At 36.9% G+C, this 18568-nt stretch overlaps 1 protein-coding gene across 3 annotated transcripts in view; it reads left to right on the top strand.

Moving 5' to 3' along the window:
• ZFHX4 (zinc finger homeobox 4) overlaps positions 1-18568 on the top strand; it is a 150010-nt gene that overhangs the window by 111358 nt on the left and 20084 nt on the right. For all 3 annotated transcript variants that reach the window (XM_039702938.1, XM_039702940.1, XM_039702939.1), the window contains exon 5: positions 13045-13161. In XM_039702938.1, the coding sequence (XP_039558872.1) occupies positions 13045-13161 (117 nt within the window). The remainder of the gene's footprint in view (positions 1-13044; positions 13162-18568) is intronic.

The raw sequence follows: 18568 nt of genomic DNA, 5'->3' as shown, positions 1-18568 counted from the left end.
AAAGCAGCCTGCAGTACTTGTATGCACAGATTTTGAAATGGGCACAAGTCGTGCAATCCATTTGAGCTTAGCATCCTTGCAGGCTGACATTCTCTGAAGATACAAAAACATGCATGTGATTCCTCTTAGCCATCAGCTGAAACATGGCTTTTGTTAGTCTGACAAATTGCATGCTGCACAGGGGGGAAATGAGTGAAGAATGTCACCTCATTGTCACATGCAGTTCAAAATAGATACCAACTCCAAAAAGCCTTGGATGGAGTCTCTTCCTGTTTCCTCCTCATTTGAGAGTGTAACAAGTATGTTTATCTGTGCTGGTCTTGACTATGTCAAGTGTGCCATGCTCACCAGATGTGGAAGCTTTCACAAGGCATCTGGATAAATGTAAATGACAGAATAATGACAAATTTCTGCACAAATAGTGTTCATATGAAATTGATGATGCCCCATTTCATCTCCACAGCAAATTGTGAGGAGAAAGCCCCTCTTCCTTCCCCTACCTGTGCTTTTGGGACAGAGACTGTTGTAAATAAAACAGGCAAGCAAAATCTTGAATGCAGTTTCTACAGTGAATTGAACTTTTTCACCACACAATCCATTTTAAAAAGACCTATGCATGGTAAATGAATATGTTGTACATATTGGAGAGAAAAAGAATATGTGCCCAAGCTTCTTTGGGATACTAAAGGGAGTGTATCTCAAAAAAGAGGTGTTTAGACAGAAAATTGTGGCATCTCCAGTAGTTTCTTCACTTTGCATTTTCACACAGTTATCTGAAATGCTTGTCAGATGCAAACATTCTTTCATGTGTGTGGCTCAAAAATGTCCCCAGATCATCAAATCTGACTCTGTCAGCAACATAAAGATAGGACTGTGCCTAAAAGCCACTTGTTTAATTTTCATGGATTTTTTTTGTTAAAAAAGATTAATAGAAGATGTAAAACCCAAAATCAAACTCTTTTACCCATATCTAAAAAAGATCTCAACATTCTATGCTCAGATGCTGTAGGAGACTAAAAATAAAGTCTTTAAAGATGCATGGATTAAGTATACAGTAAGCAGCAGAATTTATTTTATTTTTTTATGAAGGTGCCTAAATTAATCTTGCTCTTATAATAGAAACTTCATAGGATTGGGGTTTTTTTCCTGGTTTTGGAAGTTATGTGCTGCTTGCTTCACATCATGTTCCACTTTTCAAGTGAAATACTGCTATAAACGAGTGGCTATTATAATCCCCAGACCTCAAAGCCCAGCACACATGGCTTTGTGAGCACATGATGTGAAATGAGTGGAACTTTCTCAATATATTTGTAGGTTGGTGTGTATGGAGGATATGTTTTATGAGGACTATAAAATCTGCTTAAAGGCCAGGTGTTGACCATCTATTTTGCATTGGTAAAAATCCTCTGAGCCTAATGTGTGGCGTTTTGCTAATTCCTCTGAGACTGTGGAGATTCTCAAAACTGCTCAGCTTTCAGCCCATGGGTACTAAGATTAACACTGAACACTTCTGGAAATCAAATGTTGTGTGTTCACTTAAGCCCATTTTTCTGTAGTATGACCTCTGAAGATTTCAACTTCTATGAATACCTTTACTCAACCAAAGGATATCCATGCCAATACTTTAAAATGTTTTTTTTTTCTACTTTTCATCTTAGCAATAACTGTGGAACTAATTTATGCTGAGGTGATCAAAACATCTTGTTTCAAAAAGAAAACAATAATTTTCACAAATGTAGCACATCTTCCCAGTTGTAATTGTGTCACATCTTTCCTTGTCTCTTTCCATCATAAGAGAAGCTACAGTATTTTTTGTAATTACATGTATGAGTTGATTATCGTGTCTGAAAACACTTTTTGCCAACTCAAAATTATTACATTTCATCAGTATTAGAACAGATATCTGCCTCACTGTGATATTTGCTAACTACAGTCACCATGCTATTCCTAAATTCCTATGTCCTATTCCTAAATACTACTCCTAAATTAGCTAAGTTGCATTAGTGAAGTAGTAAGTAAAATAGTAAAGTAAGTCAGTAAAATGTTACGTTATTACACCATCCCTGTAAACTTCAGGCTACTTAGTGCAGGACAATCCTTGTGCATAAAGTGGGAGGAGAAATAATGTGGTATGTTTAAGACAATGAAAAACTTGCTTCCCTCCCTATCTATTTCTGCTGGAGAGTTCTCTTTTTTCTCTCTTTTTTTTTTTTCTTCCTAAGCAGGTCACCTTACCCAGCTTTTTCATAGGAGTTCACTAACTGTGTGGCCTTCATTTTCTAAGTGCTTGATTGGAGGCTCTACGATAGTGTTAAATAAGTGCTGAACACACAGAGCTGCAAATGAAAGCAATCAGTGCTGTGCTTTGAGCATATTAAGTGCTATATAGTGCTATGTACTTTGAAAAAATTGGGTCCCATCTGTATCGAACTGGGTTCTCCAAGTTAGATATTTTTTAACCTCAATTTCTGTATAACTTCCCTTTCTGAAATTGCAGAATTGCCTACTCATCTCTTAAGAGATAATGAAGATAAATTCATTAATGTTTGTGCAGCAATAAGAAGTCAATAATGAAAAGAATAATTTGATTTTCAGAATAAGTTGAAGAGATGTTGTAAGTAGAACATGTGGCTTCATGTTGAACAGTAAGGAACAAAGTCCTGAATAGCTTTTCACTAAATAAGTATCAATAGTTTTGTGCAGTGAAGAAGACAAGAGTTTTTGCATAAGGTAAAGCTTGATCAAGATACTAAATATTGTGTCAGAAGGGAAGCATATTTTTTAATATACTAAAGTATTTTACTTCTGTGATATTAATAGGTCTAAAAACATAAGGGGAAGAGTAGGATTTGCATCTACAGCCCCATAGGTATTAAGACTTAAACTGGGAAAAAATAATTGACCATGTAGTACTCTACTAAAAGTCACATGAAACATCAGTGGGATTGAATTTGCTACACAGACTCCCTTACTAAAGCTAGCAAGCCAGCTGAGAGTAGCAGAATGTTTTTGTCTTCTCTGTGGATAAACACTGGTGAAAGGTAGTGCAATAAGCAAGAAGATGATTTATAAGAACAAAAAATCATGGATTTAATATTGGGCTGTGGGGGACACCATGTTTTTCTAAATTAAGCTTCTAATCACACTGTCTAGTAATCATTGTCTTCACCTATTATTTTCTCTGTGCATTTTTTTACTTTTGGTCCCAGCCAGGTCTATTTCTTGCAGTCCAGTTTGGTGCTGTAGTTTGGTGTGTGGCTGATTATAGTCCTACACTCCTGCCTTCTTTCTAATTTTCATTTTACCCTAATTTTCATCTCAGTTTCTCCTCCCTTCCCCATCTCCTGGTCTTTTATGTTCTTTTCCTCAGACCACATTCTGCTTACTTTTCTCCAGTTCTTTCTCTGACCCAAATATCTCCCTTCTGTACCAATTTTGCTCCCGCCAACCAATGAGCACAAGGGGAACATGCTGCTCTTGCTCTCCTATAGCTGCTAGCTCCCAGTACAATGATTCACAGCCCAAAATAATAATAATAATTAAAAAAATAATAATAATGGAAAGATTGAGTTTACCATAGTAAGGACAATGTGGTTGCAGTCTAGTTGTGCAGGGAAGCTGCCAGGAGAATTTGTATTTTAGAAGACCTATTTAAGTAGTAGTCCCTCTTTGAGGAGGGAATGTGCATGGGTTAGTACACACAGGAACTGGGTGAAGAGGATTGTGGAAGCTCAGTGGGATGTGACTGCCTGTGCACTTTGGTGAGCTCTCAGCACTGTGGGGGGTGTGAGTGTCTTCAGTGATTACAGATTCCTAGCAGAATTTCAGCTCTTCAGTGCAGGGAGCTTTTCTGAGCATGGGTAAGTAGAATTTTTAAAAGCCATATTGCTTGGCTGAATTTAGGCAGTTTAATCCAACATTCCACATGCCAGACATCATCCTGTCTGCCAGATTTTGGGTTCCAGATTAAAATCACTGGCACATTAAAGATTTCCAAAATGAATAAATTTGTCCTAATCATGTTCTTAGAAGTAGATTAATCAGTTTGGCTGAAATTAAAAAATAAATTTAAAAAAAAAGGACATGCTATCCAACCTGCAGCAGGGATTCAGCACTGCTGATTTCAGCTCAAGCACTTAAAATTTTTTGAAGCTATAAGCAAATAAAAGGCATATGTATGGTGGGAAGTCTGGATTACACTTGCAAATAGGTCCTCCTATCTACTTTTCTAAAGACATTAAAAACAAATGTTAAGTTCAGGTCTTGTTCAGAAGCTTTCTTTTGAGATATTTTCAGCGATATCAACAGAGCCACCTCACAAGGCATTTCAGGACTTTAGCTTGATTGGCACTGAAGATTTGTGCTCGTTAGGGTGAGCGAGGAGTCTATAGGCAAGGGATGTCCTCTGCTTCCAGGAAGGTAGAATTATATTGCTGACAGTGAAAATTGATTTAGAGGGTGTGGGGCCTCTGCTGTGTGTGGAAGAAAGAGCATTCAAATTAGATGAACATTTAGGAAAGGTAAGAGTAGTGCAGTACACAGGACAATGAGAACTGAAAAACTTAACTGAAGGAAAGAGGAAATTAAAGATGGAAGACATTATCCATTATGTTCCACTGGTTCAGTAAAAAGCAAAATGGATACAAACCAAGCCAAATCATGCCCTTCTGTTGCTGTGATACAGGTAGCTTTACAACAAGACTGGGTGACCTGAAATGCTTGACTTGGCCCTCACTTTAATCGGTATTTTTGAATTCAGAAAATCTGTGTCTGCCATCTCCTCTATTTCGGTATTTGTGAGTCACGCATCATTGTGCTGAGAACCAAGTGATACTGCTCATCTTCAGAGTATGCCATCAAAGTGTCTCCAACAAACTTGGCAGTGGACTCATATTAATCAATAGCATAGTATAATTCCTGACCTCAAAATGCAGCAAGAAAAGATCAGGTTGAGGTATTGAAGCACTGAAGTACTGAAATTGAGAGTATCCTGCTACTATGGAAAGGGGATAGAGATTTGTGGTGTTATGGCTATGCATGCTAAAATGCTGTAATACTGGAACATTCCATGAAACTTCATAATAGTCATGTTATTAGAAAAAAGTTTGTTGTCTGAATTTTCTAGAACGGGTCTTGAGAAAGCAAGGAAAGACAGAAACAAAAGGGGCTAAGAGACATCAAGAAAGCAGGAATGTACTGCTGGCTTTTACTACTTTACTACTTTTTTACTACTTTACTACTTCACTGATTTTGATGAGCAGACTTTTATCTTTTCCTCCTGTCAGAGGAGTTTGACCATGTGTTAGTATACTATATTTTTAATAGTACAGCTCCAGCTGAGCCAGGAAATCCAGTTTTTACAGAAGATTTTTGGAGTAATTTGCAGTGGATGTCTTGGTGAAGATTCTTACAAATAACTCCAACATTGTGATCTGGGTTGGAGGAAAAACTAAAATAGCACCCATGTTGTCTTTCTGAAAAATAAAACCAAAACAAACAAACAACAAAAAACAAGGACTACTTCATGTACACATTATGTTAAAGAAGCTGAACTTAAGGTAATATTTGCAGCAAGTAGATTTGTAAAAAAAAATAAATCCCTGGATTGCTATATATGTGCTATAAACTACTTGCCAGGTAATTGTACAAAACAAAATATACAACACCCCCCTCACCTCAATCCTCCAACAAATAATTCTGTAGAGACTATTTGTTAAAAATTCAGAAAGTGTTTTTGTTCAGTAAAATGTTTTTCAGTATATATATATCACCTACTTCTGTCTGTGACACGTAGCATCAAGAAAGAGGAATAGTTAGATAGATGGAAGGGCTGTAGTTAGCTACCTTACAAGACATTGTACAAGAATTTATTCAGGTCAGGAAAATATCCTTAAAAGTGGAAATAAAGCCAAAGTGATATTAATAAAACTGAACACAGAGATTGGCTGTAAGGACAAAATATGTGGAGGTACCTAGAAAAGCTAAACAGGAATTGTTAAAGTATCTCAGAAATAGAAAGCCTGCAGGAGTCATTAGGTCTGCTAGAGCACCAGAGAATAGTCATTCCAAAATGATCAGGAGATGGCAAAGAGAATAAATTCTTTTACTCTAGTATTCTCAAAAGACAAAGAAGAAATATATGCACTAACAGATTTCTTTACAGATAATTTCAGAGACATACTGTTAGCGAGCCAAAAAGAGGTGAATAATTCAGAACGATAGTCTGCAAGGTAAATAAAAAGGATTTTACAGTGTATTTCAGAGACAAATCCCCAAACTGAGTTACTAATAAAATACATCATTTAAATGACATTTTAAATGAGTTCTTAATTAACATTGTGATTTCTCTGTAAATAAACTCAGAAATTATTTTTCTGGAAACTGTGAATGGGAGACTCAATCTCACTACTTATATGATATATTGAAAACTCAGCTTATGTAGGAAAAAAGTGCAAGAAATTAGGGACAGTAGAAGTGTTTGTATATGAAGGGACATTGAACACACAAATTGAACAGCAAATTGGAAAAAGTAAAGTGAATAATACTGTGAAGATCCAGAATTTTGCTTTTTTTCACCCACTGGCTTGAAATTAACATCCAGGACCCTGGTGAATGTTATGAGAAAACCCTCCTTGACTTTCTGAGCTTTAGGTCAGGCTTAGTTTCACCTACCTAACTTCCAGTATTTAGCAGCAGTGTCCAGGTAAAAAGTCTGCATTCCAAACACTAAACTTCATTTTAAAATCTTTGTACAATCAGGAAGGAATTAGCAATTCACCTATGTAAAGTCAGAGTATTGCCCTTAAGTTATCTATATCTCCCTCCACAGAGAATAAACTTAGAGCAATGCCTGAAATTAGGCAGGGTATATCCAGCATGTTGAATAAGAATTAACAATGAGGTTTAATTTTCTTTTCTACATAACCTTGATGGAAATGTATTAGTCTTCAAGTCAGACAATGGTAGTGCTCTTCATGCTTTATGCTGATGGGGGAAACAGCATTTTCTATGAACCATAATGGCAGCCAAAAGAAAAGTAATGATCAGTTGGAAAAGTTAGACTATTCTCAATATAGTTTCATGCTTCAATGCCTTTCTAGAGATGGCCAAGTAAGAAAAGTATCCCTTTCTGCATAATAAATGATTAACTGTACATCTCCAATCACATCTGGAAAGCATTTCTGAGTTTCATTCTGAATAGCTGACATTCTCTGTTAATGGTTTTGTCAGCATATGCTTCTTTTGCTCCTTGCAAAATATTTGATAAAATATTAATGTAGAAATAAAACTACAAAAATACAAACCACAAATTTTCCTATTTTCTGATAAATCAGTATGGCTCAGCATAAGTCCACCAACAATTCTTTTCTTCATTTGCACTATTATCAGAGTAAAACATTCTTCTTTTTGTGATTTGCTCTGAGACTACAGGAGGGAGACTAGAAAGCAGACAATCCCAGGCAGGAACGAGAAGGAGGGAGGGAGGGAGAGCTTGCACAGCAGCCGGACTGGAAAGGACACCCCACCCCTCCAAGCTTCTGGGGAGAATATTCCTTTTCCAGCAGCTGGAAGTAGACTGCAGTTTAAAAAAAAATTTAAAAAATAGAATAAACTAGATTAGGAAATAATGAAGTGCTGGACAGATTAGCTGGTGATGGTGAATGTTTTCTGCCTTCAGAAGCTAAGAAGTAAAACCAAGTCGGGTAGATGAGAGCTGCCTCCCTCCAGCAGCCAGAGGGGTGAAGCTGAGTGTGGCAAGTGGGGAGTGCAGGCTGCTGGGTGGAGTGAGTGGATAAAGTGGGTGTGATTTGTGAGACTCTTTGGGAAGGAGCCACCACAGCATACTCTGTCCAGCCAGCTTTGCAGTCGGCCTCCCCAAGCACAGTGATACATTTCAATGAGAAGCATTAGGCTGCCATAAAAATTCAAATGATGCACCACAAAACAAAATGATACAATTTGATAGTAACTGCCAGTTAGCACTTTCTGGTCAATATGATGATCATCACTTAATTATAGGCTTGTTTGTGGGAAGTTCAGCCTTGAAAGAGCTCTAGTTCTGAATATAACACAGTGATTAGAAACAAGTTATTAATGGGTTGGTGCTGTTTTCACCCCGAATACCTACAGGAGAAATTAGAAATCCTGTTTGAAGATTAAATATGACCACTAGAGGATGCAGTCAAGATCCTGAATGAGTGAGGTGTTCTATTCCTCAGTCATCCTCTGCAAAACCAGCCAGAATATAGACCATATACTTTCTGGAACATTTGGGTGAATAAATGACAATGCAGGAGTCAGGAAGAGTTTATCAACAAAGTAGTATAACTAGGATAACTCAGAAGCCAATCCACAAGCCCTACTTTTATTTAACTTTTTCTTCTTTTGCATAGTCTGCATTTTTCTTTATTTTCCACTGTTTCTCCTTTCCTTCCATTATCTGTTGTCTGCCCATCCCTTCAATCTAAACCCTACTATTATCCTTTACTAGTGGTTACCTTCTCATCTGGATGGTTAATAAGCCATTCACTCTACTGGTTGAACCTAGGATACACCTGTGCTGAGCACTTATGGGCACCTTAAATTCAGGTACTTATTCAACATATTCAGTAAAAAAAACACAATTATTTTTTAAAATCTCTCTCATTTCATATTTATTTGCTTACTACTTTAGTAGATTGATTTATTTGTTCCCCATCCATCCGGCCCTCAGCCACAAACACTTGCTTAATCTTGTTTTCTCTCTTATAACCACAATTACTCACCCACAACCAGTAGATCATCCTTATTTAGGAAATTACTTGCAATTTGTAGAGGGCAAAAGGGATACCAACAACAACAACAACAACAAAATAATCCAGGACCAAAACAGGAACTACTGGCTGTTAATTGATATATCAATGATGTAAAAAAAAACAAACCAAACAAACCAAAATCAACCCCTGAAAACAATATGTTTTTTTAAACAGACTAGAGAACAGACTCCCAGTGCTGCTCATCAGTAGGGAAACTTCTCTGATAAAACACAGGGAAAGGCGATTGCCCCTATGATTATCACAATGCATTTAAATTAAAGGTGAGAGGATTGTTTCTACTCATCCAGGTTTTGTTTTACTAATAATTATTTAATTTTTAAAAGTTTATACTTTTTTGCATACCCTCCCTTGTTTATGGTATATGTACCTCTTCCTTTAGTCACACCTCCATTAGTCAGGCTTTTCTAATGTATGTGTGAATATTTATGTAATTTTTTTCGCTGGTATCTCTTAATCATCTTTGGCTGAGGCCTGGATTTTGCAATTGAAATCTTCACACATCTTGACTTCATTGGACTGAGGAAAATCACAAAGGCCTTACTTCATAAAATCAGTATAGAATTGAACCTGTGTGTAGATTAACATACTAAAGCATATGACATAAAATATGGAATATACAATAACAACTGATTAATGTTACCTTCGCCACAAGAATTTTTCATTTTTCCTTATTTCAGAGTTTTAGTGCAGAATGCTGCTAACCTCATTTTTATGTTTAATTCTAAGTCAATTGTGAGGCAAAAGGTTGATAATGGCTAAATTCAAGACATCCAACATCAAAAGCAATTTTCAACATTTGGAAAAAATAAAAACAGGTGTGAATAAAATATCATATTGCAATAGTAAGTGTTATTAAAGCCATTAAAGTGCATTTGAATCGGGTGCTCTATTCATTTTCAAAGCTGACATTTGTAAATGTATATAGGCAGGACTCTTGTAAATTTAAAACAGAATGTTGGAACTTAACTCTGGAATCTGTAGCACAATCGTACTGTGTTTTGTTGATACATACTAATTCATAATTTTGTGTCATTGAGCAGGGGCCATCCGATTTTTATTTCTGCATGATATTCTTGTTGGTTGGCACATGTAGTAAGAACAAAAATGTTGCTAAAAAAAGATATTTGTTGCATTCTGGCATAGGAATGTAATGTCTTTGATAGTTACATTTCCTCAATATCTGTTCTGACAAACGGTCTTCAGGATTTTTTGTAATTTGCTAACTGCTTTTAAGTTAGAGCTGTTTTATTTCCATCTTGTCCCTTTGATATATGTCGTGACAGTGCGAGTCTCAGACAACCTTTCCATAATTTTGAAGGAAAATAGGAGAAGTTGTATTATCATTTCTGTCTATGAAATTTACTTCTGAAATGAATGCCATACATATTTCTGAAATGAATGCCAAATGTATTTTCTAGAAGGGAGTGCCATTGAAAGCCAAGGCAGGCAATTTATACCATGCATAATAATGATATTAATTTTTATGGTGTGTATAAGTTACATTTTGATTAGTTTTTTGCATGATTAAAAATTTGCAAAGCCTTTATGGCCCCCAGGAGCCTACCTGTAATAAACAGCTCTCACCTTCCAAACCATAAAACAGGTCTGCAGTACTTGAACATTACAGCTAATTGCCTTGCTACATCAAAGGGAGCACCACAAGACTGAGAAAAATCACAGAAGGGGGGGGTGGGGAGCGAGGGGCAGTTTCACCTCTAAAGGTTATGTGTTTGTGGCTTGGTGCAGCCCTGTAAAGTTATGGCCTCAGAACTGCTGTTTGCGATTAAGTTGATGGGGAAAGTCTATCCCGCAATCTCTCCCTGCTGCTGACACAGAGTCTTTGTTCACATTCAGATTTCTCAAACTGTTGCCAGGGTCAGGCTGAGGTCAGACACCACGATGATGTATAGGAGAACATGTCTGGGAATTTCTCTCACACTTAAAACACATACCAGAAAAACAGGAGAGCACCCTGCAAAAATTGTCTGATGAGACCCAGATGATACTGTAGCTTTTCTTTTAGTACCTTCATAATTTTCTTTCTCTTTGCCTGACACACACACAATGTTTTATTAATGTGTGCCACGATAGCCCTTACGATTTTATGTCCCCTCAAGATAAGGACACTCAGTAGCACTTTGACACTTCATTTTCCAGCCCAGGGGGATTGGGCCAGTAAATCTAGTAAAAGAAGCAATGCGTCCATTCCCAAGGATGAGTCGGAAAGGGATTGCCATGGGCTCCGTGAGGCCACGGGGCCGCCGCTGGATCGGAGCCGGGTGCGTGCGCGCTGAGCGCGGCCGAGCCCGGCGCGATCGGAGGCGCGCAGCAGCCGCGCTGCGCTGCCGGGCATCCTGCCGGGCATCCTGCCGGGCATCCTGCCGGGCATCCTGCCGCCGGGACCGTGGGAGGAGGCGGGGGACTGCAGGGACCACAGCGCTCACGCAGCATGAGTGGGCTTCCCATTCGCATGGACATTTTTTTTTTTTAATTTTTTAATGCGCTATTATTTTTAAAAGAAGGGGCCATCTTTCTCCCTGCATTGTTCCAGAAAGTGGACACACATGCTTAGTCCTAACCTATTGTATTTCCATGTCAATGCAAAACACATTGATCTGCGGTCAGGATTTTTTTCTTTTTTTTTCTTTTTTTTTTTTTTTTTAGGTTGGGGGAGAAGGTTGGTTTCCAAAATTGCAGCTGTGTTTTTCTCTTCCGAATTACAAAAGGTTTTGCAGAGAGTTGAGAATCGGATAGGTTTGCCACATCGATCTGAGGGGCTGTTTGCCTAGGCATTGGGTTTCAGTGTATGGCTGGCAGTAAGGCAATAGGCAGCAATTTTTTTGTGCTCAGCTGCTACATATGACAGAGGATATTTCATTCGGCTGTCAGAATGTTATTAATAAAACATGGGGTGCGAAGAGGGCCACTATTTCCCCTTTCAATCACTATAGCATTTACAATGAAAATTTTATGCAGTGTGTAATTTTCAGTTAATGCTTGACACTTAAAATGTCGGTAGCTGCATTTTGTATGGTTCCTGAAGGGTTAATTGTATCATGTTCCCTGCATAAAAGCTCTGCTTATCAAAAGTGAATAGAAGAGTGTATGCAAATGTGTGTCTGTGACCTTTTGCCTTTCCAGGGTTAATTTATATGGTCATTAAAGATTTTATGAAATCGAGCGGCCTGGTGCTTCGAATCCCATTTTACGTTCACCTCCTAATTTATATAATTCCTACCTGAACAGGAAAATATGAGTTTTATTTTTTTTTTTTGTTTGTGTGTGTGTGCTGCAATGAAAACAGCATGCTGTGCTGTAGGGAGTTGCAAGTCTGGTTATCTGGCATTACTCAGATTGCTAAAAATTCATTAAAATGTGACATCAGCACAGTGAGAGACAAATGATCACAGGATGAAAAGGAACAGTGGGCCTTTCACGGATTAGTGCTACACAGCCCCAGCATAGAAGCTAACTGCATAAACAGATTAATCCACCAGTAGCAGCATAGCTAAGATTTACCGAATAATTAAATGGGCTTGAGTTACTGTGAAGATTTCCATGTAATCTAGCTGGTGTGAACACGTAAGTGAGGTGTGGGTAATGCTGCTTCCTCAGAAGCTGTACACCAAGTTGCATCATTTATCCTGAATGGCTCCCCCTGGAGACAAAATTTGAGACTTCTCCCGCAAAGCCAGAGGTTTATATTTAATACAGTACCTAATACCTAATACTTACTTACCGCAATTAGCGGGATACTGCTGCACTAATAGGATTTATATTTGAGATCTCCCTTTTTTTTTTTTTCTTTTTTTTTTTTTTTTTTTTTTTGGCTCCAAGATGCATTTTTACATGTGCTTGCTTTTGTTCCAGCCTGTGGGGGGTGTATGTGTGTGTGTATATGCGTGTGTGTGCATGCATGTGCATGTATTTGAACACAAATCATTTCTAGCCAAAGAATATGAAATGACAGGCTTTAAATCTGTCACACTGGGGGAAAGCAGGTACTCTTGTAAAGACACAGTCACATTTTGAAATATTGCAAATTATTTAGAATAAATATCCAACCCCTTAAAAGCACTGTTCTTTCCCTTTTCTTCCCCCCGACCCTTCTTTCCCCCCTGTTTTGCCACCTTCTGTTAGTGCTGTTCTTACTACAGGACATATTTTTTAACTGTGTTAACTGGTCACTGAGTTCCTTTCCTGAGATCTTTTCTGTGTTTGTCCACAGAAGAACAAGGTGAAGACACAGAAGGGTCTGCCAAAAGTACATCAGTGGCTGTGGCTGATGATAAAGACTCAAGTGAAAGGGACAATAGTGAAGGCAAAAAATCTGGTAAAGACTCCGGTAAGATGCTAGAATTTTGTTTTCCCCCTTTTTTAACTTATGAAATGCTCTTTCATTTTAAACTGTCTGGACATTACCACTACTATTCATTGCATGTGCATTTTGCATGTGATTTCTATCAGTAGCCTCCCATTGACCTATTTTTAATCATAACCATCTGACAGGATAGATGCGGATAAGTTGAAGAATATTACAGGACGACCAGTGAGATTATTTTTTAATCAAATCAGTTTGTGTGCTTGTAATTTTTTAAGCGCCTTTCATTAATCTTTGCTGTACTTGTGATTCCTCTGATGGCATATTAATTTTTCATAAGCATAGGATTAGGTACCACTTGAATTTTTTCTTCAATCAGGTTTTGCCCCCCTTTTAACCCAAAGAATGTGGGATTTTTTTGTTATTATTTTTTGCTCTTGCTCACAGATTAGTTACTCCCAGAATCTGGCCTCTTCCTGGGCATTTATTTGAAGCATTTACAAAAAAATACACAAAATCCAGTGAAAAAGTTTACAGATGATTCAGCCTAAGAAAGAGGAAATATCATTGAAAACGGATTATGGGTTGGGTAATTTTGATCTCCTGGAATAGACAAAGCCCAGTAATGAAAGCTACTGTCTTTGAAAACAAAACCTCTATGTCATGACATTTACTTGTGCACAAACAAACCTAGGGCCAGCATCTGGTGTAGATACCCAAGGCTTTTTCTGTGTTTGATTTGGCAAATATGTGACTTCACCCATGCTTTTTATGTATGAGATGGAAATCTATGGTCACAATGAATATTACATTGGCTACTTTTGCCGCACGCTATACCTAGTTACATTATGTTGGATTCACTGAAGCAGAAGAAGTGCTGAAACAGGTTGAAGCCTATTAGTTTCAGGTAGTCATATATCTTTTCCTTGTATGCTGATGACAGCAGCATACAAAGGAGGTTGTGTTATCCATAAAGACATATAGTTGTAGAAAAAATATCATTTTACATCTGAGTTCCTTTACACCCAAATTCACCCATACTGCAATTTGCTTTTTACATATTAAACATTTTTGAATTTATTTCCAAAAAAAAAAATTATAGATGGCCCTTTCCATGCCAAGTCAGTTCAGAAGACTGACTTAAAGATTAAAGCTTCCTTTAACTTTGCTTGTTGACGGGCTAAGGTCAGTACCCATCACAGTTTACAACCTCGGCTGCTCTTCAGTCACTTTATTTTTTGAGATCAAGAGACTGAGGGAAGGCTGATGATGACAAGGATGATGTTGAGCAAGAAGCTGTGTTGTGGTTTAAAATATATATTCCCCTTGGCTGGCTCTCTGACTTGGTCAAAACCATCTGCAGTGAAGTAAAGCCATGCTCCCAGGCTGTCACAAGTCCTTCTGTGCAGTTTCCTCAGGGGCTGGCCTGGACACTCCCCAGGAGAGGGGTGACGGCCACTTGCAGCCCACATTTCCTACCATACGCTTCGTCTAGGGGACAATATGAACCACTTCAGGGAATTTAGCAGCCCTCTCTTTTTTCTTAGGCTGGTCCATTTATAGTTGTTTAGGAAAGAATATGGTATTAAAGCTCCAGCCAAAAAAAAAAAAAAGAAAAGAGAAGAAAATGGAATCTAGAAAAAAAAATACTGAAGGGGGATTCTCAAAATTCCATCAGGATTAGCCACTCATAAGGGCCAAGTTTAATTAGGACAAACCTATATCCAGATGCCTACTGGGTGCACTACAAAAAACAGCATAATTGTTCTGCATTCCCGTGCCAGCAATTACACAAATAACTTTGCAGTAAGATTCATATAAAAACAAGGGCTGAAATACATGATTGCCTTTGTGCTTTGCAGAAAATAGTTTGTACTGTAAAACCCTGAATCTTTTGGAAAATTTTATTTTCCTAATCTAAATTAATTCTATATATGTAACATTCCAACCATCATCTTAATTTTCACTGAGCTGACAAGTATTTCTAATGACTGCATAACTGCTTCTGTATAATTGAATGTTAATTTGGGCTTTCTCATGAATTGAGTGTTGCAAGTGTTGCCAAAGAAATCTCAGGAAAACCAATAAATTAATCACAATACTAACAAGTTAGACAGGAAAGTGGTGTGACCCTTCTTTAGCATAGAATCTATTAGACAAGAAAGGATTAACATGTATTTAGTAACAGTGTGTTTGTGTAAGCTGTTGTGCTGCGTTGCTTACCTTATCTCAAGGAGAAGAGCTTTCAAAATGCGACTTGGCAATATGCAAGTTATATTTGTTGAATATTCATTCAGAATAGAAAAGCCTACTAATGCCTCATTTATATTGTCATTTAAATCTAGTGCCACTTTAGATTAATTATAATCCAAATTACAGCTCTATGCAGTGCAAGAATTAATATGGAATTTATCCAGATTAATACATTTGCATTGAAAATGTAATATGTCTGTGCCATGGCTAAGGGGAGCACTTTTTAATAAGGTAGTAAACATGAGGAAGGATGGAAATTAACCTTCATTATTGCAATGAAAATTATCCTTTCATTCTACTCTAATTAGAAAGAATACTCTACCAGTAATTATAATTTTAGAATTATTTTGAGTCTGAATAACATCATCTGATGTGTCAGAAGTCTTAAATTATGCAATCTTTATCAAATACAATGGTTTATAAATAAGAAAATAGTGGTTTTATCATGGCTTTTGCAGGATTTTTTTTGTCACTAGTATATGTATTTTATTAACTTTCTCCTTCTTATTAGTCACACAAATATTTTTATTTTGGGGCTTCAATGTTTATTACAAAGGTGATGACATTTGAATTGCAGTGAATAGTGTCATTTTTATATTAGCAATCCTACACAAGTTAAATAATTCTGTTACTGACAGGCAATCATTGCCTAGTCTATTTCATGGCACTTATTTATAATTAAACTTACTTTTTGAGCTAAATGTATTGAAATTGCATTATTCATCTAAAATAAGATGTGTATTTTATATTATAAAAAGAATTTCCGATGTGTTTCACAATTGCAAAAAAAATCCACCAAACCTACAAATAATGTGTCTCAAGAATAAAAATTTAGTATTTAAAATGTGGATAACAACTGGATTTAGTCTTTTCCTACAACTGCCTGGTAAGAATGGCATGACAGTGGAAAGTATAGCTATGAAAAGAATGCACACAGTGTGCTCAAAACCAGGAGATTTTCTCTTCTCTTTCCCTCCTCCTTTGATACCCTTTCTAGAAGACCATAGGTGTTTAAAGCTTTTCCACCAAAGCTCCCTAAAACAGCAAATTGAGCATGGAAAGCAGAGCGATGATGCAGCGAGACAAGGAGCTGAGTGGTAGTAGCTCGACCACTGGATAAAAAGTTGAACTCTGCTTTTGTCATGTGTGCTGTGGCTCTGGGACTCTGGTCTTCTCCATGTGCAGGGGCAAGTGATTCCCCTATGCCAGAGGGCAAAATCAACCACCCTTTTTCTTTTCTTTAAAGCTCACCATAAGTCCCAGACTCAGTCACATTACTATTGGCCAGATGCAGCTTCAGTCATATAAGTAACTGCTTGAGGTTGAATGAATCCAGAGCCAAACGACAACAAAAACAACAAAGCCTCTGTAAACTTTGACAGTTTATATAAATACCATAGTAAACATTGTAAAAAGCTGTGCTTTGTTATGCATTTATTGACCCCAGCACAGTGTTTTATAACTCCACTGTTTTATTATATTAACCACAAAAGAAATTTAACCAAAAAACCCCCCTTGTTTTTATAGAAACAAGAACTATGTGTTTCATGATTATTATAGGCCCTTTGAAGTAATTAAGTTATTCCATCCTGTGGTGGAAGATGATGTGTAATATTAACCTTGTGTGTGCCCAGGCGCACACAGAGTACACTTCAAGATAAATTTCACTAGCAGTGCCAAAACACAGATGCATTTTCACAGGTAAATTTTGAAGGAGAACTTGGTTTGTAATTTCTGTAACAACCAGTTGAAAACAATCTAGTGTGATGAAGGGAAGAGAAGGCAGAACTTTTTCATTTTGTTTTTAAATTCAGCTGCTTCCAGTATAACAATGTCCGTTTACATCAACTGAGATTCTGGCCCAATTGTCTTTAAAAAGGATATTTTAAAAGTGACATATTGTAAAGAAAGAAACAGTAGAGATGTTTCTGACAGTTGGAAATAAAATGAGGTTAATAATTTGAATCTGTTGTTCTAAAACCTAAGAAACAACCTTTCTCTCTTAATATAGTATGTCACTTTTTTACTTCCCATAATTCTCACAGTTAAGATACTTAAATAATATGTAAACACAGATAGGCCAGGGAGAACTCTATTTATAGTCATAAAGCAAAGTGAGTAATAAAATGGTGCTTTATGTGATTTCATCACTTAGATTTTACCTTTAAACATAGGTAGTCCTTTGGGTTGTTGGCCCAACAGTGACTGAGCAGTCTAAAAGAGGCCTCTGAAATCTGTTCCTGAGAGTGCAAAAATTCAGGGGGGTCCAAAAAGAGACTTATTCAGATGATAAACAAATGGTGATGAATTGAATATATATGATGAAAAAAGGGACTTTTTCAGATGATAAACATATGATGATGAATTGATGAATATATAAATAGGGAAATATGGCAGGAATAAGCTTTAATTTGAACTAGAACATGCAAAAATTACTGGCCTAAATTGCATTAAAAGAAATAATTAACAGCTTAGGAATGAAAGTCAAAGTGTGGGGAAATCACCATTAAGGTGTAAGTCATAAAATATGTTTTATGCTTGTTGTTTTGGATTTTTTTAAGCACCCTTCAGAAAATGCCCCTGTATGATTCAGTTTTCAATTAGTTATTATTTTACCATGAGGATTTGGTGTTTAGCTTGAAAACTGCTCTCTTATTCTGCTTCTCTTTAATGTTGTCTTTGTAAGATCAAATAATGCACAAAGTCTATATGAAAATAATGATAATAAAAAGTTTTTGAATTTGTGTTTTCTTTGTTTTTGTTTACTTTGTTGCCAAAATGTCCATGACCTTATTTTTAAATTAATCCTAGGTTATTGTGCAATGAGGTGCAATTTGTTCATTTATATGAACCTTATGTGGATTGAAAAAAATCAAGATAAATCTTCATGCACAGCATACAATCAGATTACCCCTGGACTATATATTTACGTTGGGTCTGATAGCAATCAATGGTTTAGCTTCATTGCATTTCAAGATGTATTTGCACCCAGTGTCCAGTGATAGTGTCCTCACCCTGGAAATAATTTAGTTGCAAATTGACTGGAAGATGGTGAAAATTGAAAGTTAAAATTAGAAATACTCATAATAAACAGCAGAAAAAAGGTCAGATGATGCCGCACTATGATGAGATTGGAATGGTTGGTAAATGAGGTTTTGTGTTTGTCGTGAGATGTATG

The sequence above is a fragment of the Passer montanus genome, unplaced genomic scaffold (assembly GCF_014805655.1).
Source record: "Passer montanus isolate IOZ18808 unplaced genomic scaffold, ASM1480565v1 scaffold16, whole genome shotgun sequence".
NCBI lineage: Eukaryota > Metazoa > Chordata > Aves > Passeriformes > Passeridae > Passer > Passer montanus.
This window is presented reverse-complemented; position numbering and strand designations above follow the sequence as displayed.